This window comes from Procambarus clarkii, chromosome 48 (genome assembly GCF_040958095.1).
Source record: "Procambarus clarkii isolate CNS0578487 chromosome 48, FALCON_Pclarkii_2.0, whole genome shotgun sequence".
NCBI lineage: Eukaryota > Metazoa > Arthropoda > Malacostraca > Decapoda > Cambaridae > Procambarus > Procambarus clarkii.
The window spans coordinates 24,336,795-24,361,164 of NC_091197.1; the positions used below are offsets into that span (position 1 = coordinate 24,336,795).

At 53.5% G+C, this 24,370-nt stretch overlaps 1 protein-coding gene across 7 annotated transcripts in view; it reads left to right on the plus strand.

Annotated features, from left to right (window-relative positions):
- Window positions 1–24,370, plus strand: part of LOC123764814 (oxidative stress responsive kinase frayed) — a 257,836-nt gene that overhangs the window by 200,555 nt on the left and 32,911 nt on the right. For all 7 annotated transcript variants that reach the window (XM_069302652.1, XM_069302650.1, XM_069302651.1 and 4 more), the window contains 2 exons: window positions 17,247–17,738; window positions 17,948–18,219. In XM_069302652.1, the coding sequence (XP_069158753.1) occupies window positions 17,247–17,738; window positions 17,948–18,219 (764 nt within the window). The remainder of the gene's footprint in view (window positions 1–17,246; window positions 17,739–17,947; window positions 18,220–24,370) is intronic.

Consider the following 24,370-nt stretch of genomic DNA (forward strand, 5'->3'; position numbering starts at 1 on the left):
ACCTGGGCCTTATTTAGGGCTATTGGGCCACTCATTGTCTTTCCCTCCAGAAGTGTTACTGCGGCTGTGGTCCCGCCTTCGGCTGTACATGAGGGGGTCCCGGATGGCTCAGCGGTTGCTTGAGCAGTTGTGCCGGAGTCTGAACTTCGATGTGCTGGTCTGCCCGTGGAGTCGGGTTTGGCTTCGGCGTCTGTTTGGTTCCTTCGGAGACTCCCCTTCCGCCTCTTGCATTCATTGGGTTCGTTCCTCCGGGGATCTTGTGTTGGTGCTTCGTCACCAGCTTCCTCTTTGGGGTTTTCGGGGTTTCGTGCCTTGGCACCTCCCCGAGCCTTCGCTCGATGTGTTCACGGACGGGTCATCTCTCGGCTGGGGCTTTATGACCAGTGCTCACCAGGTCGGCTGAGGTTGGTGGAGTCTGTCCATCCGTCGGGCTCACAGCACGGTTCGAGAGTTCGTGGCTGTCTGGTTTGCGCTTCGGAGGGTTTGGGTCACTCGGTGCTCTAACATTCAGCTCTGTTCGGACTGTTCTCTGGCGGTTCTTGCCGGAACCACAGGGGTTTGGCTAACCGTGCGGTTCATGTCCGGTGTGTGTCCTGCATCCTGGCGGACAGCTGTCTCGGTTCATTCCTCTCTTCACGGATTGGCCAGTCGTCGCCGACTCGTTTTGTTGGCTCTGTCGGAAGTATGGACTCCAGGCCGTGGACGTCTTCGAGTCGGCGTGGTCTAGGCGTCACCCATTTTATGTGGCGCCCTTTCCCATCTGCGAGGCATTCACGGTGGATGCTTTTCGGCAGGACTGGTCGAGGTGGGGGTACCTGTTCCTCTTCTCTCGGTCCAGGTGTTGCTTCGGGTTCTGGCTCGGTTGCAGCCCATCCCACGAGAGCAATCCTTATGGTTCCTTGGTGGCCGGCCCAGCCTTATTTTCAGACGTTGCTTGATAGGTGTCCAAACCCAGGGCGTTTTCCTGCGGCTCCGCCTCTTTCGGCAGGTCAAATCGGTCCTGTACGTGACTGGTTCGGCCTTCTCCTCGGCTCTTCGCATCTGGTATTTTGACGCGGGTATCACCATCTCTGTGGTGTTCAGGTGGCTTTGTTGATGGTGTCTCACCTGCGAGCTTCGTCTTGGCGACGTTTCCTACGCTTTCTCGTGTTTTGTTTCACCTCCGGCCTGCTCATGTGTCGCCTGCTCCATCCTGGTCTTTGATCAGGGTGCCTTCTTATCTTCTCCTCAGTTTGTGGTAGCACCTTCGGTTCAGGTTTCTGCTCTTTGGTACTGGTGGTAGATTTGTACATTATCCTGAGGTTATCTTGAGATGATTTCGGGGCTTTTTAGTGTCCCCGCGGCCCGGTCCTCGACCAGGCCTCCACCCCCAGGAAGCAGCCCGTGACAGCTGACTAACACCCAGGTACCTATTTTACTGCTAGGTAACAGGGGCATAGGGTGAAAGAAACTCTGCCCATTGTTTCTCGCCGGCGCCTGGGATCGAACCCAGGACCACAGGATCACAAGTCCAGTGTGCTGTCCGCTCGGCCGACCGGCTCCCTTCGGCCGAGCGGTCCACCGAGCTCCAAGCCTCGTGGGCACCGCCTACCGGGCATGGGCCCCTAGGGCCGGGCCCCAGGGCACAGGACCACTGAAACCAGCCACGTGGCATCGCCGTAGAGGGCGACGCCAGTCCACAGTAGGGAGCCTGGCCGTGCACGCACCACCAACGCGGCACGAAACATGGCCCCTAGGGGCAAGCCTAGGGGACAGCATACCGGGCTCCAGGAAAGATGCCTGGGAGGCAGGAAGGAAGCGAAGGGCACACCTGGGACGAGTGCTCCACCGAGCTCCAGGCCACGAGGGCACCGCCTACCGGGTGTGGGCCCCTAGGGCCAGGCCCCAAGGGCACAGGACCACCGAAACCTGGCCATGTGGCGTCGCCGCAGAGGGCGACGCCAGGCCTCTTGAAGGGAGCCTGGCCAAACACGCACGGCCAGGCGTGGTACGAACCAGGGCCCCTAGGGGCACGCCTAGGGAACACGACAGACCAGTGCCCCTAGTGCACGTCTGGGAGGAAGCGCTACCTGGCGCGGCCCGCACAGGCTCGGCACAGAACACACGCCGGCCCGGGCGTTATGGCAACAGCAACCAGCGCACCAGTCCCAACCTGGAGGGCGCACCTGCAACCCCAGGCAGGCAAACAGGCAGAAGGCCCTAGGGTGTAGGGCGCCGTGTGTAGGGTAGGCCGTGTGCAGCCTTTCTCCGTCCTGGTGATGGTCGAGACGGCTGGTTTCCGGAGGGGTTCTTGGGTTATTGAGGCTTGATTGGTTTGGCCAGGGATACGTTCTGTGTTGTCCGGTTGCGCTTCTTGCCGTTACCTGCGTACCGTGTCTGGGCATGCGCTTTGGTTTGATCCGGTTCCCCTCGTTCCCTGTTTCAGGGCTCGGGTCTCCCAGGTCATCTGCAGAGTTTTTCAGTCTTCCAGCGTGCGGTCTGTCTTTGCGCCTGTGCTGTTCGGACGTTTGCAGCTTTTGCTGCTGTGTTGGTGACGTCTAGGGCTCATTTCGGGCACAGGGAATTGAGGGTCGCACAGGTTCTTGGCCGCCTATTCTTTATGCGCGTCTGCTCCTGTGCGTTCTTGTTGCCTTGGGTTGCAGGTTGCATCCTGTTGTCTCGGCTTCGCGTTGCAGAGTTTGTGGCAGCTGCCTCCTGGGTTAGCTCTTTCTTTTCCTTCTCTTTGGGTATGAAGCTCCAGGGAGCCATAGGGGCTCCCCACAGAAAACCAGCATTGAATGTAATGAAACGCCATTTTCTGGGTGAGCCCCGGAGGCTCCCTGGCAACTCTCCCTCCCACCAGTCGGCGTTTTTTTTGCGTTGGTTGAAGCTTGGCAGCCAGCGCGGTACATCCGGGGCTCTCCCCTCCCCCTCTAGGGGGAGGGGGGGGCAGGGCTGCACGGACGATCGGTGTGGCAGTAAAGTGTGATGTTTGCTTGTTTCCTTGGGAGTGTAGGGAGTTTCTACCTCTCTGTTCGTTTTTTTGTTTTAGTTTTTTACCATGTGGGGTTTGTTTTATCATGCCTACCTTTCTGGGGGCCTGACCCCGGTCGATGGCAGATAAGGAAAACCCCAACCACAAGAGGGTTTTCCAGTGCCATTGTTCCCTGAAACCTCTCTGAAGGGGCCAGGTTCTGGCGCTGGTCCCTGGTAGGTCTGAACTCCTTAGCTAATGTCCCGGTCTAATATAACATACATTAGCCTGATAAGCTCCAGGGAGCCTCCGGGGCTCACCCAGAAAATGGCGTTTCATTACATTCAACGCTGTTTTTTTTTGGGGAGGCTGGGGCTTTGGGAGATGACTCGGGCCCTGGGGCCTGATGTGGTGGTTCCCCCGGGCAGGGGAGGGTTTGACTTGAGGGCCTTGGGCCCCATTGGACCCTGCCCGGTTTTTCTACCCTTTGAGTGGGGCTTACTGTTACATGGAGTGAGGGTTTTTCCCCTCCCCCTCTGCGTACGAATTTCATTTGGTGTCTGTCCCTCCCCGGGTTCGGTTCTGTGTCCCTTCGGGTGCTTCGGTCCCATCTTTCCAGAGGTTTTCGGCTTCCCGCATCCCACCTCCTGTGGTGCAGGAGGCCTTTACAGCATACCTTCTGCGCGACCCGGATTACGCCTCTATTATGGATCCATTTACGTTCAGGTTTGGGTGTTCGTTTCCCTACTGGATTATTTACAAGGTTCTTTACATTTTTTACAAGGTTTGGATACAAGGTTCTGGAGTCGTCGTGGCAGGTGGACTGTCCTGTTTTTGCTTTGGAGGCTTGGCATACTTTGTCATTCCCCGCACGCTTGAGTGGCTTGAGTCGTTGACGGTGGTCCAAGTTTTCCTGGGGAGGGGGGCAAGTTTGAGCATCTCAATGAGTGCTTGTTCGCTCCTACCCTTCCTTGCGATGTGGGCATCATGCAGCTTCACGTTCAGGTTCCCTCCCTTTCGGCTGAGCTGGTAATTACCTAAGTGTAATTACCTAAGTGTAGTTACAGGATGAGAGCTACGCTCGTGGTGTCCTGTCTACCCAACACTCTTTGTCATATAACGCTTTGAAACTACTGATGGTTTTGACCTCCACCACCTTTTCACTTAACTTGTTCCAACCGTCTACCACTCTATTTGCAAAAGTGAATTTTCTTATATTTCTTTGGCAGCTTTGCTTAGTTAGTTTAAATCTATTACCTCTTGTTCTTGAAGTTCCAGGTTTCAGGAATTCTTCCCTATCAATTTTATAAATTCCTGTTACCATTTTGTACATCGTGATCATAGTGCCTCTTTTTCTTCTTACTTCTAGTTTTGGCATATTTAGCCCTTAACCCCTTAACTGCGTTGCCTCCAAATGTGACACCCCCGCAGTGCGCAGGAAATAAATTCTCTTGAAAAAATTCTTTTTTCTTTTTAAAGTGTCAAAAACCCTTCCCTGAGTATGGGTATGTAAAAAAAAATTCGAAATTGTACTTACTTTGGGTGCTATGGGGTCCGGAAGTTGGGGCGTGACGTCATCATTCCCCGTGCGCCCGTGGTGTAAGCTCTCAGAGGCGGTGGGGCGCTCGGGGCGGGGCGCGCGAGTTGCCGCGAATATATTTTTGTTCATTTATTGCGCACATTTCCCAATACATTTTCATTGTTTTTATGTGCCAATCCAATGTATAATGAACACGTACACTATAATATCGCAGTACAACATCCGTACTGTCCGTAGACACTGTGTTACGTGCATCACAAACAACTTCACTTATCCTACACAATTTCCAATGTATCATGCCAAATAAATTTATATTTACACTTTATATACACACTGTACAGTATCACACACTATATACACACACCATAAACACACTCAGTACTCCGCGAGTGTGTGATATGCTGCGAAACAGCCAACGGGGCAGAGTGGCACCTTGCACTCCACGCACCAGGTGCTGATACATCTTCGTTTCTGTTCTCTGCGGGTAGTGTTCCTGCATACTATACACGCACGTTTACCCTTCTCCCGTGATGCTGTGCCTGGCATATACTCGAGCATATGTACTCCGAAGTTCTCATTACCCCTCAATCTGTCTGGAGCTGCATGTGGCATTGTTGCTTGCACTCCGCGCGGTACAACAGAACCCTCCTTGCCATACTTTACTAGCAGCTGTGACACAACACCAGCACTGAATGTACGTATAGACGGTCTCCTGCCAGATTTTACTAAGTACATATTGAAGCAGTTGAGCACTGCAACATCCATCAGGTGGAAGAAGAACTTTTTAGTCCACTTCACAGACTTGCGCACGCACTCTACTCCACCAAGCATCATGTCACACTTATCGACGAGGCGCATGTTCACGTTATAGTCTATGACACAGTCTGGCTTATACACGGTGTTGCGTGTCTGAAAGTGGACTTTCCCACTGTCCAACATGGCACCGGTGTGAATCGTACTCAGCATATTCACCTCGCGTCTGTCCTTCCACCGCACTGACAGCGTATTGTCACACTTGCGCAGCTGGCACTCGCCCACGGCTATAGCTATACCGAACACTGGCATTTCCTTCCTATGGCTCTTCACAGTGCCACATACGCCGGTGTTGTGGGCAAGGAGGTATCTGGTCAATAAGGGGCTGGTGTAATAGTTGTCGGTGTACAGTACATGCCCCTTGTTCAGCAACGGTTCCATCAGGGTCTTTACAACACTGCCAGAGAACCCGTGTTCATCTTGAGCCGGTATGTCGACGTCTGTACCAGAATATAATATCATGTCCAAGACAATACCAGTCTCACAGTCGCATAGCACAAAAAACTTCAGTCTAAATCGGTGCCGCTTTGATGGAATGTACTGTTTGAATGCCAGTCGCCCCTTGAACAGTACAAGCGACTCGTCAATAACCACATTCTGTCCAGGTACAAAATAATCCCTGAACTTCCCTCTCATGTCACTGAACATCTTCCGTACTTTCCACAGTCTGTCGTGTCTGTCCTCATTTGCATTATTCTCGAAATGCAGGCACCTGAGAATCAAGAGATACCTATCATGCGACATGTACCGGTTGAACACAGGCGATGGAACAAGGCTGTCTTTGCTCCAATATTCCTGGATGACAGCTTTCTCAGAGTGCTTCATCATCATGGTGAGTGCCAGAAACACGTACATTTCGTCGATTGTCGTGTCCTTCCATCGTGTGAGCCGTGAGGCAGGTAAAATGCCTTCGTCTATGAGGCTGTGAGCGAACCTGTTTGTCTCAGTCACAAGATGCGCCATGAATACATTGTCATAATATGCCTGAAAATATTCCATGTGTGCCATATCATCACCAGTATATGGGAATAATGGTGTAACACCAAAATCGCTATCATCAAATGTTGGTATTTGAGGGGCAAATGTGGTGCAATCCTCCCACACAAGTACACCAGGGGGTTTGGTGTTGGCGCCAACACCACGGCCAACACCACCACGAGCACCAAAACTACGGCTACGTCGTCCGCTGCTTCTGCTGGAGCTGCGTGAGGGTATGCTAGGCGCTGAGGCAGATTTACGTACTGTACACCTACCACGAATAAATGATGTTGAGGGGCCACTGTCGTTGTCCACATGCTGTGAGGCACGCTGCCGCCTGCCGCGGCGTGTTGCTGAGGTAGCAAAACCCCGCCTGGTAACACCACCACTGCTCGTACTCGGGTCGTCCACACTACTCGTATCGGAGCCAATGTCACTGAAGCCCGAGAAAGATTCGTCACATGTACTATCACTGAATAAACTACTAGCGTCTGGGGACATACATGATGGTGGTGATGATAACGGTGTTGACCCAGGGCGGCGAGGCAGGCCGGGCGAGGCACGAGTACCCCACACACTCGCCACATCTTCCAATTCTGTCTCTTCCTCACTCGTATCAGATCTCTGAGTTAGGTCTTTATCTGGATCATAGTCCAGGTCATCATCCAGAGCACCGTCATCATACAAAATATCGCGTATTTCCTCCTCAGAGAGTCGTTTTCCATGACCGCGGGTCACCGTGGAGCGGGAGCTCGTAGAGGATGCGTCAGACATGGTTGCTGCCGTGAAACTGAGGCTCCCCACGGCCGCAGGGCATGCTGGGATTTTTTTTTAAGATGGCGGACGATCACTGGGGCCCCCACCCACCCATACCATACCCGCGTCACCGCGCGCCAGTTTTGAATGGAACGTGAAAAATCAAAATACCTGGAGGCGCGTTGCGCAAACCAGACGCGAGCCTGCAGGCGCGTTGCGCAGTTTAAGGGTTAAATGGTACATAGCTATATACCATTTGACACCCACAGGCGCATAAAAAAAAAAAATTATTTTTTCTTCCTAACCTGTTAAGTCGTGTTCCCTGATCACGGGGAAAAAAAAATTGTACTTACCGCCGATGTAATTGAGCCGACAAGATGGATGATGATGTCACAGTTTGCATGCTCGCTCATGCACGGTGCATCCCGGAGGCGTCGCACGCGGTCTTCAAGCAGCCAGAGTTGCCACGAATTTATTTTCGCGTCATTATTTACAGTGTCTATGCGTGTATTCTTTTCAATATTAGTAACTAATTGTGTTGCACATAATCTTACTACACAGTTATTGTCAATATATGTTGCATACATCAAGTATACACATGCGCACACAAACGTTTTCCATTACGGCATTATATTATGTACAGTAATCACAATGTTCATTATTTTATATGTACACACTAGCACACTCTATGTACAGGTTTTTGCACTATTATTGCACATTTAGAAATCTTGGAGTGAGTGGTAGTCGTTGAAGCAGTCGATAGCACACAATGCAACTCCACACCCTTCACACCATGTTTGCACCATTTTACGTTTCTGTTCTCTTCGTTTTGTTGTTTTACAAACTATGCAAGCACGTTGGCCTATTGCACGCTTTCCGCCTGGTGGCAAATTCTTTAGTCTGTGTTGCTGAAAGGCATCTATGTGAGCGAGCCTGTGTGTTGCAGCATACTGCAACACTGGGTTCATGATTGGTCTTCGTATGCCAGGGACTTCTTGACCAAACTTTGCTAATAACTGTGTTGCAAGTGTAAAAGCAAATGAACGGAAAATAGGTTTACGTCCAGTTTTCACCAGGTACAAATTATAGCAGTTCAACATGCTCATGTCAACAAGATGGAAAAACACTTTTTTCGTCCACTTCAATGTTTTCCGCACACACTCGATAGTGCCAATCATCATGTCAGCCTTATCAATCAAACTCATGTTGAGATTGTAGTCAAGAACACAATCTGGCTTATATACTGGTTCTCTCGTTACACGGTGCACCTTGCCACTGTTCACCATTGTACCCTCATGAACGGTTGTCAGCAGGTTCACTTCTCTCTTGTCTTTCCACCGTACCGAGAGTATTTGATCACATTTCCGTACCTGGCACTCACCAACTGCAAGTCCACCGTCAAACACTGGCATTTCCCTTCTTCGTGCCTTTACTGTGCCAACCAATCCGGTTCTATTTTCAATCAAGAACCTAGCTAGCAATGGACTTGTATAGTAATTATCTGTGTATAGGATGTGGCCCTTGTTCATCCATGGTGCCATCAGTGACTTCACCACACTACCTGAGAAACCATGTTCGTCGTTACCGGGAATGTCTACATCGGTAGCTGAATACAGAATCATGTGTAACACGTATCCTGTTTCACAGTCACACAGTACAAAGAATTTCAAGCCAAATCTGTTTCGTTTTGAGGGAATATATTGTTTGAAAGAAACACGTCCTCTGAAAAGTACAAGGGATTCGTTAATCACCAGCTTCTGTGGTGGTACGTCAAAGTCTCTGAATTTTCCAATCACTTCATTCATATAGTACCTCACTCGCCAAAGTCTATCATCCTCTGTCCGGTCCTTATCACTTGCAAAATGCACACACCTGAGGAGTATCTGAAATCTGTCTCGGGACATATATTTCCCGAAGAAAGGTGTTGGAATAGTCAGATCTTTGCTCCAGTAATCTGTGAGAGCGTGTTTGACACAGTGTTTCTTCAACATACATATCGCTAGAAACACGTACATTTCACCTACATTGGTGTTTTTCCAATGTTGCAATCGTGAAAATTCTGTTATCTCTCTTCTAATGAGATGAACCGCATGAAGGTTCGTTTGGTGTACAATATATTCCATGAGCGGCTCATCATAGAATGCTGTAAAATAATCACATTCACTCATATCCTCTCCATTATCAGGGAAAAGCTCTGTAATCCCAACATCTTTATTGTCAAAGGCAGGAATTCGGCGAATAAAACCAGCACCATCACTCCACACTAGTACACCTGGTGTCCTGCGAGACGCAAGGGGTGCAACAGGGGCACTACGGCGAGGAAGCGATGCACCCCGTGGACCAGGAGCTGAAGCCCGCCTACGCACAGTACGGCCGCTACGTGCACGTGAGGTAGAAGCATGTGAACATGAGGCTCTTGGTGCCTCATGTTGCTCCATGCGGTGGTGCTTGGCTGGGCGAGACGCTGCTGACGCGACAAAATCTCGCCCAGTAACACCACTGGTACTGGCACCAGGTTCGGTAACACTATGTTCTGATTCCACTTCACTAAAACCAGAAAAAGAGACACCTTCCTCTGACTCGTCACCGAACATATCCTCAGACTCTAAATAAGCACATGAACTGTGTGGTCGAGGGTGAATTGGAGTAGACACTGGGCGAGGTGGCATGGGCGAGCGTATAGGCTTCGCCATGGGAGACGGCTGTACAGTATCTCATTTTCACTGCCCATGCTATCTTCATCAGTCAATTGTGTATAGTCTTTATCTATATCAGAGTCATCAAAGTCACTTTCCTCACCATCGGAAAATAATTCACTGGTTATTTGCTCTTGGGTGAGTGATTGCATGGGTCGTGCCCGGGAAGCATTCGGCCGTGCGCTTGATATGGTGGCTGCTGGGTAACTGAGGCCTCCCATGTGATAGTAGCGTGAGCTGAATTTTTTTCTGGGGGGAGCCCCGTCGGCTCCCCGGAGCTATCCCAGCTGATATGCTAATGTCAGACTTTGGCATCAGTCATGTGTATGGAGTTCTTAGGCCTACCGGGAACCACGGCCAGAACCGGGCCCCCTCAGAGAGGCAAGGGGAGCAATGGCCTATAGAAGCCCCCGTGTAGTTGGAAGCATTCTATGTCTGCCATCGACCGGAACAGGCACCCAGAAAGGTAAGCGCCCCAAAACAAACCCCTATTCTGGTTAAAATTGCTACCAAAAACCGAACTAGTGGATAGAACTCCCAACCGAAAACAAGCAAACTAGTGTGACGTCACACACTGCCGCGCTGCTGTCTGCGCAGCTCACCCCTCCCCGGGAGGGGGAAGGGGGGAGCCCCAGACCCCCCGCGCCGGCTACCCACACCTCAGTTCTTGAGGCTGATGCTATAGGCGATGGTCGTGTGCTCTGGCTCCGGTGTCGCTACTGCACTGTGCTTTGCGTGTGGTGTTAGTTTTGTGGGTGCGAGAGCCAGGAGTTATCTTCAGTACTCGGGCTGCATGCGCCTAGGGCTGCCTTCCCTAGGTGCCCTGTAAGTACTGCCCTTGGGGCCACCTTCCACAGGCTCCTCGGGGTCTGCCTCTGCTGGTCCGTTTTACCTTTCGGTTTTTCGGCCGCCTGTTGGGCTCTTGGGTGTTCTGTTCTCCCTTGTTACCGGCAGGTAAGAGGCAGTTTGCACTGGTAGGGGCGCAGGGTGCTGCTCAGCTTGTATTTCCCGACATCGCGGCCGGCTCTGTTCCTTGGGGTTCGCTGTCCTCTTGCGGGGTTTTGTTTTTGCCTGGTGGGCGGTTCTGTCATTTTATTCAGTTTGTTTTTGCCCTTCCACTGTTCTCCTCGGTGGCGCCCCCTGCTAGGTCCCCGTGAGTGTACACGTCCCTGGGGTTCAGCTTTAGAAGTTTGCTTGGTAGTTTTGGGCGCCGGTTTGCAGCACCCTACCTGGGACTACCTGAGCGCGAGTCCTCTTAAAGTAAACGCTCAGGACCCTGGGAATTCCCTAGGGGGCGCGTGGGTCCGATGGATGTGACCCCGGAGTCCCCACTCGCTGTGTGCGAGTTTGAGGGTTGCTCGGTCCCCTTGTCTCAGGGTGACCCTCATTGTTTTTGCCTCTGCCACGCTGCCTGTTGGGTCGGTGATACTTTCGACCCTGAGTCCTGTGAGTGTTGCTGCTTGCTTGTGACTCAATTTACCCAAACCTCTGATGATTCTATTCGGGTACAGGCGGCACGTGCGTTGCAGTCTAGGTTTCGTCTGTTGCAACGCGCTCGGTTGCTTCCCCGGATGCCCCGGGGCTGCCCCGCTTTGCTTTTCGAGACCCGGACTTGGGGGTGGGGGTCGCTTCGATCCTGGTTCAGTCCGCACCTTCTCGTCCTTCCCCTTCTGTTCGTTCTGGTCCCCCGCCCCTGCTTCCGGCCCCGAAGTGTCTGAGGGTTTCGGGGTCGGAGCAGGGGTTACTTGATCTCGAGACTCAGGCAGCTTCGGGGGTTGCCCCTTCCGGGGAGGCGGCAGAGGCATTCGAGTCTTGTCTCCCGGCCGAAGCTTCAGGGTCTGACCAGTGGCCTCCCTTCCTCCAGCTTTTCCGGCTGCTCCGTCCTTGTCTTGTGGGGTCGGGGCTTGGGGAGAGGACTCGGCCTCGGGTCCTGTGGTGACGGACCTCGAGGCTGGAGAGGGGCTGACTTGGGGGCCTTGGGCCCCGCTGGACCCCGCCTGGGTTTTTCTTCCCACTGAGCGGGGCTTATTGTTACAAGGAGTGGGGTTTTCTTTTCCCCCCTCTGCGTTCGAGTTGGATTTGGTGTCGGCCCCTCCCCGGGTTCGGTTCCGTGTTCCCCCGGGTACGTCGGTTCCGTCCTTCCGGAGGTTTTCGGCTTATCGCATCCAACCTGGTGTGGTGCGAGTGGCCTTTGCAGCTTACCTCCTGTGTGACCCGGATTATGCCTCGGAAATGGATCCGTCCACATTCAGGTTTGGGACTTCGTTCCCTTTCTGGCTCCGTTACGAGGTTCCGGAGTCGTCCTGGCTAGCAGACTGCCCCTTGTTTGGTCTGGATTCCTGGCATTCCTTCTGTCGTTCCCGCACGCTGGAGTGGCGGGAAGCTTCCACGGTGCTTCAGGTTTTCCTGGGGGGTGAACTTGAGTACCTGAGTGAGTGCTTGTTTGCCCCTGCCCTTCCCCGCGATGTGGGCGTTATTCAGCTCCATGTGCAGGTTCCCTCCCTTTCGGCGGCGCTCGTTGCGGAGGACTTGCGCGCCCGGGGCCTTTTGTGTTCGGCCTTGCGGTTCTTTTCCCTCCTGGAGCTGTCTTCGGATTGGCTCATGGAGGATGTGGGGACGCTTGGGTCCGTCCCGGGGTCCGGCACCTTGTCCTCGGCTGCGCGTTCGTCGGCTGCCTTGTTGAAGCTGTTCACGCCGATTTTGCGGGATGCTGTTTCTCTGTTCTATGCTTCCCGTCTCGCGTGTCGGCAGGCGGTGCTGGGTTCCTCCGTGGAATCTGCTTGGGCTCTGGCTCTTAGGCGTTCTTCACCTTTTTGTCCTCTCCTGTTTGGGGAGTCGGCCGTGGCGCAGTTTATTCAGGCTGCGTCGGCGGCTTGTCGTCCGATGTCGGACTTGTTGGTGTTCCGGGGGTCCCGGGGTGGGTCTTCCCGGAAAGGTCGTGCCAGGGCTCGGGGTTCCTCTCGTCGTGGTAGGCCTCTGGTGTCAGGTTTGGGGTTGGCTCCTCCTGCGGACCCTCCCTCGTCTGGTCGGCGCGGTGTTCGCGCTGTGCGGGGTTCTGGGTCTTGTAAGGGTCACCGGCCCTTTCGCGGTTTGCCCCCTTGACGGGGCGATGCGGGGGGGCGGCTTGCGCTGTTCGCCCGCGCCTGGTCCCACGATTCGTGGGCCTTTCGGGTCGTGTCTCGCGGCCTGCGGTGGTGTTGGGTGGCCCCTCCCCCCTTTGGGGGGTCGGGGCTGGCAGGGCAGGTTTCTTCCCCTGCGCTCTGTCGAGTCATCTTGGAGTGGGTACGCTTGGGCGTCGTCGAAACGACGTCGTCCCTCAGATGGGTTTCCCGTTTGTTTCCGGTTCCGAAACGGGACTGCGCGGACCTGCGGTTCATTCTGGACTTGTCCCGTCCGAACCCCTGGGTTCATTGCCCCTCCTTTCGGATGACTACGCTGTCTCAGGTTCGGCTCCTCTTGGAGCCGGGAGCTTGGATGGTGTCCCTGGACCTCCGGGACGCTTATTGGCATGTCCCGATTCATCCGCGGTTCAGGGACTGGCTCGGTTTTGTTGTGGGGCGTCTGAGTTACCGCTTTCGTTGTCTCCCGTTCGGGTTGAACCTGGCACCTCGCGTGTTCACGCGCCTTACACGGGTTGTGGTGGCTCGTTTGCGTCTCCTGGGTGTTCGGGTGTTGGCCTACCTCGACGACTGGCTGGTTTGGGCTCCCAGCCAGTCAGCTTGCTTGCTAGCCAGGGATTTGGTTCTTTCCCAGCTCGCCGAGTTCGGGTTCTTGGTGAACTGGAGGAAGTCCCATCTGGTTCCCTCTCAGGTTCGGACTTGGCTGGGTCTCGTGTGGGACTCTCGAACCGCCTCCTTGTCTCTCCCTCCGGAGTCTCTCCTGCGGCTGCGGTCCCGCCTTCGTCTGTTTCTGGAGGGCCCTCGGGTCACCCGGCGGTTGCTCGAGGGGCTGTGCGGGAGCCTGAACTTCGTGATGGTGGTCTACCCGCCGGGTCGGGTTTGGCTTCGACGGCTGTTCTGGTTCCTTCGGGGTTCCCCCTTCCGCCTCTCTCGCGATCGCAGAGTTCGACCCCCGGGGGCCTTGCGTTGGTTGCTGCGTCACCGGCTTCCTCTTCGGGTTTTTCGGGGTTCAGTGCCTTGGCGCCTACCCGAGCCCTCGCTTGATGTGTACACAGATGCGTCGTCTCTCGGCTGGGGTTTTGTGACCAGTGCTCACCAGGCCGGCCAGGGGCGTTGGGGTCCGTCCTTCCGTCGAGCTCACAGCACGGTGCGGGAGTTCGCAGCAGTGTGGTTTGCTCTGGGGAGGATTCGGGTGGCCCGCGGATCGACGATTCGGCTCCATTCGGACTGCTCTCCGGTGGTTCATTGCCTGAACCGCGGGGGTTCGATGCGGTCCTTCTCTCTTTGGGGTTGGTCGCTTCGGGTGACTCGTCTGCTGAGTTCTCGGGGTTTGGCTCTCCTGGCGGTTCACGTACGGGGCGTGTCCAACGTCTTGGCCGACGCCCTGTCTCGCTTCGTTCCCCTCTCCACGGAGTGGACGGTCGACGACGAGTCCTTCCGTTGGCTTTGCCAGACGTTCGGGCGCCCCGAAGTGGACCTCTTCGCGTCGGCGTGGTCGCGGCGTCTTCCTGTTTATGCGGCGCCCTTCCCCGATTGCGAGGCCGTCGGGGTCGATGCCTTTCGGCTAGACTGGTCGAGATGGGGGTTCCTGTACCTCTTTCCCCCGGTTCGGCTGTTGCTCCAGGTCCTGACTCGCTTAGAGACTTACCGGGGGAGAGTTGTCCTTCTGGCCCCTTGGTGGCCGGCCCAGCCTTGGTTTCAGGCGCTGGTTGCTCGGTGTCCGAACCCGAGGGTTTTCCCACGGCTCCGCCTCTTTCAGCAGATCGGGCCGGTGCGTCACGTAGCTGGTTCGATCTTCTCCTCGAGTCTTCGCGTATGGTTTTTTTTACTCGAGTCTATCATCATCTCTATGGTGAATAGGTGGCCTCCTTGTTGGTGTCCCACCTGAGGGCTTCTTCTCGGCGGCAGTATGAAGTTTCCTGGCGGTCCTTCCGTTTCTTTTTGCGTCTTCGTCGTGTTAGCTCCTTATCTGTTCGGGTGGTCTTGTCCTTCCTCTCGTGTTTATTTCAGGACCGTCATCTTATGCCTAACACTGTCGCTTCGTATCGTGCGGCGCTGGCGGAGCCGCTTCAGCTTGCTTTCGGTATCGATGTTACGTCTGTGCCGTTTCGCAAGCTGTCTCGTGCATTGTTTCACCTCCGGCCTGCTCATGCGTTGCCTGAGCCGTCCTGGTCTTTGGACAGAGTGCTCGCTTTCCTTGCATCTCCTCGTTTCGTTGTGGCCCCTTCGGTCCAGGATTGTTTTTCTAAGGCACTTTTCTTGTTCGCTTTGGCCTCTGGGGGTCGGGTAGGGGAGCTTCATGCTCTCCTCCGGCGCAGGGGTTTCTGCTCTTTTGGTCGTGGTGATTGTTTTGTTCGTTTGCAGCCGTCTCCTTCTTTTCTGGCGAAGAATGAGACTGCTGCGTTCCGGAGGGGTCCATGGGTGGTTGATGCTTGGTTGGTCTGGCCGGGGGTGCATCATGTTTTGTGTCCGGTTGCGGCGCTTCGCCGTTATTTGCGCTACAGCTTCTGTGTCCGGGGACGCGCTGTGGGATGATCCGGTTTCCCTTCTTCCCTGTTCACGGGTTCGGGTCTCTCAGGTCGTCCGCAGGGTTATTAGGTCCAGCCAGCCTGCGGTCTATCCCCGTGCCCATGACGTTCGTAAGTTCGCGGCTCTTGCTGCCGTCTTTGGGAATATGTCTTGGTCTGATATTCGGGCGCGGGGATTTTGGCGGTCGAACAGGGTCCTGGCTGCTCGTTACCTTGTGAATGTCCCTGGGCCTCGTCGGGCCTGTGTTGCTTTGGGTCGGCGGTTGCAGCCAGTTGTCTCGGCTTCGAGTTGAGGGGTGAGCGACGACCGCCTCCCGGGTAAGTCCCTCTTTTTCTGTCTGTGGGTAGTTAGCTCCGGGGAGCCGACGGGGCTCCCCCCAGAAAACCAGCGTTGAATGTAATGAAACGCCATTTTCTGGGTGAGTCCCGGAGGCTTCCCGGCATCCCTCCCTCCCTCCGGTCGGCGGTTTTTCGCGTTTTTGACATCCAGCCTCAAGAACTGAGGTGTAGGTAGCCGGCGCGGGGGGTCTGGGGCTCCCCCTTCCCCCTCCCGGGGAGGGGGGAGCTGCGCAGACAGCGGCGCGGCAGTGTGTGACGTCACACTAGTTTGCTTGTTTTCGGTTGGGGAGTTCTATCCACTAGTTCGGTTTTTGGTAGCAATTTTAACCAGAATAGGGGTTTGTTTTGGGGCGCTTACCTTTCTGGGTGCCTGTTCCGGTCGATGGCAGACATAGAATGCTTCCAACTACACGGGGGCTTCTATAGGCCATTGCTCCCCTTGCCTCTCTGAGGGGGCCCGGTTCTGGCCGTGGTCCCCGGTAGGCCTAAGAACTCCATACACATGACTGATGCCAAAGTCTGACATTAGCATATCAGCTGGGACAGCTCCGGGGAGTCTCCGGGACTCACCCAGAAAATGGAGTTTCATTACATTCAACGCTGGTTTTTTCAAAATGGCGGCTGTTTACTATAGCCCCTGAGTAGCATATGGGGACCCCCTATACCCCGCGGGACTTTCAAATCGTGCACGGTAGTCAAAGCATCATATGATGCGATGCGCAATTTACTGCAAGTCGGGCAAAGCATCATATGATGCGATGCGCAATTTAAGGATTAATGCCTCTAACCTCTCCTCGTAGCTCTTGTCTTTCAGTTCCGGGAACCATTTAGTTGCAAGTCTTTGCACTTTTTTCCAGTTTGTTGATGTGCTTCTTAAAATATGGGCACCATACAACTGCTGCATATTCCAGCTTTGGTCAAACAAAAGACGTGAACAATTTCTTTAGTATTTCGCCATCCATACAATTCTGATGTTAGAAAATGTAGGATAGGCTCTTCGCACGATATTCTGTATGCGGTCCTCAGGTGATAGTTTTCTATTTAGAACCACCCCTAGATTTCTTTCTTTATCACAATTCTTTAAAGATATCTCACATAATTTATAGGTTGTGTGGGGTCTATGTTCTCCTATTCCACATTTCATATCATGGCATTTATTCATATTAAATTCCATTTGCTAAGTGGTGCTCCAGATACTTATTTTGTCCAGGTCTTCTTGAAGGGCATGACAATCATCTAAGTTTCTTATCTTCCCTATCATCTTAGCATCATCAGCAAACATGTTCATATAATTCTGTATTCCATCTGGTAGATCGTTTATGTAGATAATGAACATTACCGGTGCAAGAAATGAACCCTGTGGTACTCTATTCGTGACATTTCTCCAGTCCAATACATTGCCTCTGATTACTGCCCTCATTTTTCTGTCAGAAAATTGTTCATCCATGTTAGATGTTTTCAACACGTGTGTGTATGTGTTGTTGTTCTGCTCACCTAATTTATTACTCTTTCCTTTTCTTTAAGGCTGACAAAATATCAACGAGTAGTTGTGAGAGTGGAGGAGAAAAAGCGCCACAGTCTCAGCAGACAGAAGCTCCTCAGTCACAGAGTCAATCATCGCAGTCTTCTCAAGTCCAGTCGCAGGAGCAGCAACACCAACCACCACAGCCAAGTCCTGTGATAGTTGCTCAGCCACAGCCACTTCAACCACAAACACCCTCCCAGCAGCAACCTTTGTTGCTTCAGCAACCGCAACCTCCATTAAATTATCATCCCCAAGTAGCAGCACAGTACCAGCAGCCCAATGCTGGAGCAGTTCCTGCTCAGGTGTATCCTGCACAGTACCAGCAGCAGCCTCTCCCTCCCCAGCAAGTGTTGCAGCCAGTTGCTGCCATCTCACAGCAACAGCAGCCTCAACAGTTACCCCCTCAGCAGTTACTTCCACAACAGTTACCTCCTCAGCCATATCCAGTTCAGCATATTCCTCAGCAGCCTGTTGGAATAGCAGGTCAACAGGTGTGTAGTGTACGAGTGTGGTAATAGTCAGTGTTGTGTGTAGTTAAATACATCACAAACCTCTTGTTCATCCCTTTCTTATCTTGCTAGTTTTTACATTTTTTAAATATACTATAATTTTTCTGTTTGCCATTCTAAGTAATTTGAAAGTTAATTTAATGTATTACAAGATAATTGATTCTAGTTTTAATGAGTGTTTATGTTAACAGGTGCCAAGTATGGTACCAGTGAGTGGCATGGTTCAAGATGGGATGATGGCAGTGCCCATGGCACCAGTAGTACCTACCAGTATACCTCCAGGAGTGGCTTACCCACAAGGTGTACCCGAGGTCATACCCCAAAGTATGCCGCAGCACCTTCCCATGGGTGGCATACATCACGTGATAGGTGGGGTAACCGAGGGCCTTGGAGGCTTCGTCAACCAACCCGTCCAGCAGGTTTCCCTCAGTAGTGACCCTATTAACTTGGTGCTCAGGGTCAGGTGAGTAAGAGGAACCTTACTGTGTTGATTGGTGGGGTTAGAATAGTTTCCCTGCTCTGTCCCTACACATCAAGTAGTGTTTTCTATGTAAGGCCTAGTTATTTACCTGAATTTACCTGAGGGCCACTGCTACTAGTGGCCTCGATGAGGACAGGAAGCCGGCGACTTTGACAAGCCACCGTCTAAATTTGCAGCATATTTCAAATGTCCTATTGATGATTTTTTTTGTGGGGAGCCCCTATGGCTCCCTGAAGCTTATCGGGCTAATGTATGTTATATTAGACCGGGACATTAGCTAAGGAAACATTAGCTAAGAACACTAGCTAACTCCATCAACAAGGTAAGGAGTTCAGACCTACCAGGGACCAGCGCCAGAACCTGGCCCCTTCAGAGAGGTTTCAGGGAACAATGGCACTGAAAAACCCTCTTGTGGTTGGGGTTTTCCTTATCTGCCATCGACCAGGGTCAGGCACCCAGAAAGGTAGGCATGACAAAATAAACCCCACATGGTAAAAAACTAAAACAAAAAACCGAACAGAGAGGTAGAAACTCCCTACACTCCCAGGAAACAAGCAAACATCACACTTTACTGCAGCGCCGATCATCCGCGCAGCCCTCCAAGCCCTGAGAGGGGGAGGGGGAAGCCCCGGACCTACCGCGCCGGCTGCCAAGCTTCAGTTCATAAGCTAATGTCAACCGGGATAGACACTTCTCTGGCCTCAGTTTCCTAGGCGGTGTTTGCCTTCTGTGGCGTTCACTGCCGTGTGTTGTGTTGTGCGGTGGCCAGGAGTACCTCATCAGTGCTGGGGCTGCATGCGCTTCGTGGCTGACTTCCCTAAGCGCCCTGTGAGTACTGCCCTTGCGTAACAGGGTTATCTTCCTTGGGGCATTCGGGAACCATTCCCGTAGAGGTTCTTGCTGCTCGGCATTTGCCTCGCCCTTGGGGCCAGCTGGGGCTTGGGGCCCTTGTTTGGCCCTGGGTAGGGATTGGTATTGTGCTGGTTAGGGCGTCAAGGTGTTGCACAGCCTGCCACCTAAGCGGCGACCGGTACCTGTTGCCTCTGGAGACAATGTACTTTTGCAGAGTTTTTTTTTGTTTTTATTTTCAATTGCCTGGTGGGGGTCTGCCCAGTGTGGCTATAGCTCCACTGGTAGTGTTTGGCGGCCCTCTGCTAGGCCCCCGTGATTGTACACGACTCAGGGGTTTTCAGTGCTATCCCCTACCGGTTTAGCAACACCTTGCCCAGGCTTCCCGTAGCAGTCAGCCTACGGGCCCTGGAAACCCCTGTCTGGGCTTGGGGGACCATTGAATGTGTTCCGGGTTCCAACCTGTCGTGTATGGGATCGTTGGTTGCTATGCCCTTGTCTCCGGGTGACAGTCGCCACTTTTTCCTCCGTCATGCTGCCTGTTGGGTCACTGACACCTTGACCTGGAGTCGTGCGAGAGATTTTCTCTGCTTGTTCTCCAATACTTTCCTGATGTTATTACTGTTCAGATTACAGGCGGCATCTGTGTTGCAAGCTAGGTTAGGTTGCTGCAACATGCTAGGTTGGTTTCCCACTTGGATGCCCCGAGGCTGCCCCATTTTGATTAGGTGCTGTTCACCCCTTTCCCTCTCTGTTCCCGGCTCCGGACCGTCTGCGGGTTTCGAGGTTGGGGCGGGGTTTAGTTGGGGCCGAGACTCAGGCGGTTTTCGGGGGCTGCCCTGTTCGGGTTGGGGGACAGAGGTTTTCGAGCCGGTTCCTCCTGCCAAGGCTTCTGGGTCTTACCAGCGGCCCTTTCTTGCTGCCTTTTCCATGGACTCTTGCTTTTCTTTAAGGGCGGAGGGTTTGGAGGACGGCTCTGCCCCGGGGCCTCTGTTGCTGGTTCCCAGGGCTGTGGGGAATGCCTGCTAGCAGTTCTGGGGCGGTTTGCCCCTGCCTGGGTTTTCTGCTTTTGGGCGGCATTTTTTGCCCATCCAGTCTGCTTGCTTCCCACTTTTGCTGGCGTGTTTTTGTATCTTGAGCGTCAGTCACAGCCCCTGTTCTGGCGGCCATTTTCGTCTGCCAGTTTCCCGGCGTGGCCACCAGGGGGGCATTGCGGTTTGTTTACATGCGACTGGGTGTGCGAGCGAGCTTCTTGGGTGAGTTTTTACCTTTTTTCATGGGTTTTATTCTCCTGTTGTCGTTTCTTTGCTTTTCTGGTGTTTTCTGCCCGTTTCCTGTTCCTCTGGGAACGTTTGAGTGTTGATTTTACACCGAGTTTTACATTTTGTCTGTTTTGGGTCTGGGCCTTTGGGTTTGGGCTCAGTGTCCCTGGCTGTTATGCTTGCTCCCACACCTTGTCCCTCGGTTTTCGGTCTGTTATGACCTTTTTCCCAGGGGGTTCTGTCTGGGAGCTGTGCTTTGCCTTTCTGTGGTGTTTCTCCGCCAGCAAAATGTGGTGGTTTGGCCTCCCCCTGGTTCGATTCCGGGTTCCTTTGGGTTCTTTGGTTTTGTTCCGGAGGTTTCTTCCTCTTGGGCCCCTTTGTGGGTTCTGGGGGCTTTGTTTCCTCGTGTGTGACCCGGTTTTTGCCTTCTGGAGTTCCGGGGTCTTCCTGGTTTGCAGACTGATCTTTTTGGGTCTTGGCACGTGTTGTGGTCGTGCTGGGACTTTGAGGTTTTGTCGAGGTGGGCCTTTTGATGCAGTTTTGTGCCTTCTTTGCCTGGCCGGCATGTGCTCTGCCCACTGGTCGGCGGCTTGTAATTTTCTTTTCAAGTGTATGTGTGTGTGTACGCATGTACGTTTGTACACTGTGTGTGTGTGCACATGTGTCTGTGCATACGCACGTGTGTGTCACGTACCTTGTGTGTGTATGTGTATATGTATGTGTGTATACATGATATGTATATATGTGTATGTATACTTTTTCTTTCGGAAGGGGCTCTGTTCCCTTCTCTGTTGACGGAGCGCTGGGGGAGCAACTTGCTCTGTTGACTCTCGTATGGTCCTGCTGTTGGTGGGCGCTTTTGGTTGTTTTCCGGCCTCTGGTGGCGGCGGTGGACGGCTTCTTCCCCTTTGGGGGGTTCAGAGCTGGCGGGGTGGGCTTCTTCCCCTGCGCTTCGTCATGTCATCTTGGTGGGTGCGTTGGGCGTGGTCGATCTGCCCCATCCTTCTGAGGTTCCCGTCTGCTCTTTGCAGACATGGGCCTTCGAATCTGCGGTTCTTCTGGACTTCTTCAGTCTGCGCCCTGGTTTCTATGCCTTCCTCGGAGGACTGTTGTCTCCTGTCCGGCTTCTGTTGGGGCCGGGTGCCTGGATGGTGGCCCTGAACCTCCAGGCCAATTATTGGCACTTGGTGTATTTTTGCATCTTTACCAGATCTTGGTGCCCTGTCTGAGTCTGCTTGAGATTCGGTGTCTGGCCTACCTCGATGACTGGCTGGTGTGGGCTCCCAGTCGGTCTGCTTGTCTGCTCGCCAGGGGTGTGGTTCTTTCCAGATCGCCGGGTTTGGTTTCCTGGTGATCTGGAGGCCATTCCATCTGCTTCCGTCACGGGTTCGGACCTGGGCCTTGATTAGGGCTATTGAGCCACTCCTTGTCTTTCCCTCCAGAAGTGTTACTGCGGCTGTGGTCCCGCCTTCGGCTGTGCATGAGGGGGTCCCGGGTAGCTCGAGCGGTTGTGCGGGAGTCTGAACTTCGACGTGCTGGTCTGCCCGCGGGGTCGGGTTTGGCTTCGGCGTCTGTTTGGTTCCTTCAGAGACTCCCCTTCTGCCTCTTACACTCTTTGGATTCGTTCCTCTGGGATTTTGTGTTGGTGCTGCATCACCAGCTTCCTCTTTTGGGTTTTTGGGGTTCCGTGCCTTGGCACCTCCTCGAGCCTTCGCTCGATGTGTTCACGGACAGGTCATCTCTCGGCTGGGGCTTTGTGACCAGTGCTCACCAGGTTGGCCAGGAATGGTGGAGTCTGTCCGTCCGTCGGGCTCACAGTACGGTTCGGGAGTTTGTGGCTGTCTGGTTTGCGCTTCAGAGGGTTTGGGTCACTTGGTGCTCTACAATTGAGGTCCATTTGGACTGTTCTCTGGCGGTTCTTGCCAGAACCACAGATTTTCTCTTGGGTGTTGACCTTTGGGGTTGGTTCCTTGGAGTAGCTCGTTTGCTGGATTCTCGGGGTTTGGCTAACCGTGAGTTTCATGTCCGGGGTGTGTCCTGCGTCCTGGCGGACAGCTGTCTCGGTTCATTCCTCTGTTCGCGGATTGGCCAGTCGTCGCCGACTCGTTTCGTTGGCTCTGCCGGACATATGGACTCCTGGCCATGGACGTTCTTCGAGTCGGCGTGGTCTAGGCGTCGCCCATTTTATGTGGCGCCCTTACCCGCCTGCGAGGCGTTCACGTTGGATGCTTTTCAGCCGGACTGGTCGAGTTGGGGGTACCTGTTTCTCTTCTCCCGGTCCAGCTGTTGTTTCGGGTTCTAGCTCGGTTGCAGCCCATTCCCACGAGAGCAGTCCTTATGGTTCCTTGGTGGCCGGCTTAGCTTCTTTTCAGACACTGCTTGATAGGTGTCCGAATCCAGGGCGTTTTCCTGCGGCTCCGCATCTTTCGGCAGGTCGGATCGGTCCGGTACGTGACTGGTTCGGCCTTCTCCTCGGCTCATCGCAACTGGTATTTTGATGCGGGTATCACCATCTCTGTGGTGTTCAGGTGGCCTTGTTGATGGTGTCCCACCTGCGAGCTTCATCTTGGGGACAGTATGACGTTTCTGGTGTTTCTATGCACTTTTCTTGCTCTTTGTACGTTGTCTTCTCTTTCGCATCGGGTTGTCTTGTCCTTTCTTGGGTTTTTCTGGACTACAGTTATTTGATGTTTTCCTACTGTTGCCTCGTTTTATGTGGCGCTGGCGGAGCCGCTCCGGGTTGCGTTCGGGGTGGACGTCACATGTGCCCCGTTTCGTGCTCTTTCTCATGTTTTGTTTCACCTCCGGCCTGCTCATGCGCCGCCTGCATTGTCCTCGTCCTTGATCAGGGTGCCTTCTTCTCCTCAGTTTGTGGTAGCCCCTTCGGTTCAGGTTTCTACTCCTTAGTACTGTCGGTAGATTTGTACGTGTGCAGCCTTTCTCCGTCCTGGCGACGGTCAAGACGGCTAGTTTCCGGAGGGGCTCTTGGGTTATTGATTCTTGATTGGTTTGGCCAGGGGTGCATCCTGTGTTGTCCGGTTGCGCTTTTTGCCGTTACCTGCGTATCGTGTCTGGGGATGCGCTTTGGTTTGATCCAGTTCCCCTCGTTCCCTGTTTCAGGGCTCGGGTCTCCCAGGTCGTCCGCAGAGTTTTTCAGTCTTCCAGCCTGCAGTCTGTCTTTGCGCCTGTGCTGTTTGGACGTTTGCAGCTTTTGCTGCTGTGTTGGTGACGTCTAGGGCTCATTTCGGGCGCAGGGCATTGAGGGTCGCACATGTTCTTGGCCCCCATTCTTTATGCGCGTCTGCTCCTGTGTTTTCTTGTTTCCTTGGGTCGCAGGTTGCATCCTGTTATCTCGGCTTCGCGTTGCGGAGTTTGTGGCGGCCGTCTCCCGGGTTAGCCCTTTCTTTTTCTTCTCTTTGGGTATGAAGCTCCAGGGAGCTGTAGGGTCTCCCCACAGAAAACCAGCGTTGAATGTAATGAAACGCCATTTTCTGGGTGAGCCCCAGAGGCTCCCTGGCAACCCTCTTTCCCACCGGTCGGCGTTTTTTTCGCGTTGGTTGAAGCTTAGCTTCCGAACTGAAGCTTGGCAGCCGGCGCGGTAGGTCTGGGGCTACCCCCTCCCCCTCTCGAGGCGGGGAGGGCTGCGTGGACGATTGGCATAGTAAAGTGTGATGTTTGCTTGTTTGCTTGTTTCCTTGGGATTGTAGGGAGTTTCTACCTCTCTGTTCGTTTTTTTTTTTTTGTTTTAGTTTTTTACCATGTGGGGTTTGTTTTGTTATGCCTACCTTTCTGGGTGCCTGACCCTGGTCGATGGCAGATAAGAAAAACCCCAACCACAAGAGGGTTTTCCAGTGCCATTGCTCCCTGAAACCTCTCTGAAGGGGCCAGGTTCTGGCGCTGGTCCCTGGTAGGTCTGAACTCCTTAGCTAATGTCCCGGTCTAATATAACATACATTAGCCTGATAAGCTCCAGGGAGCCTCCGGGGCTCACCCAGAAAATGGCGTTTTATTACATTCAACGC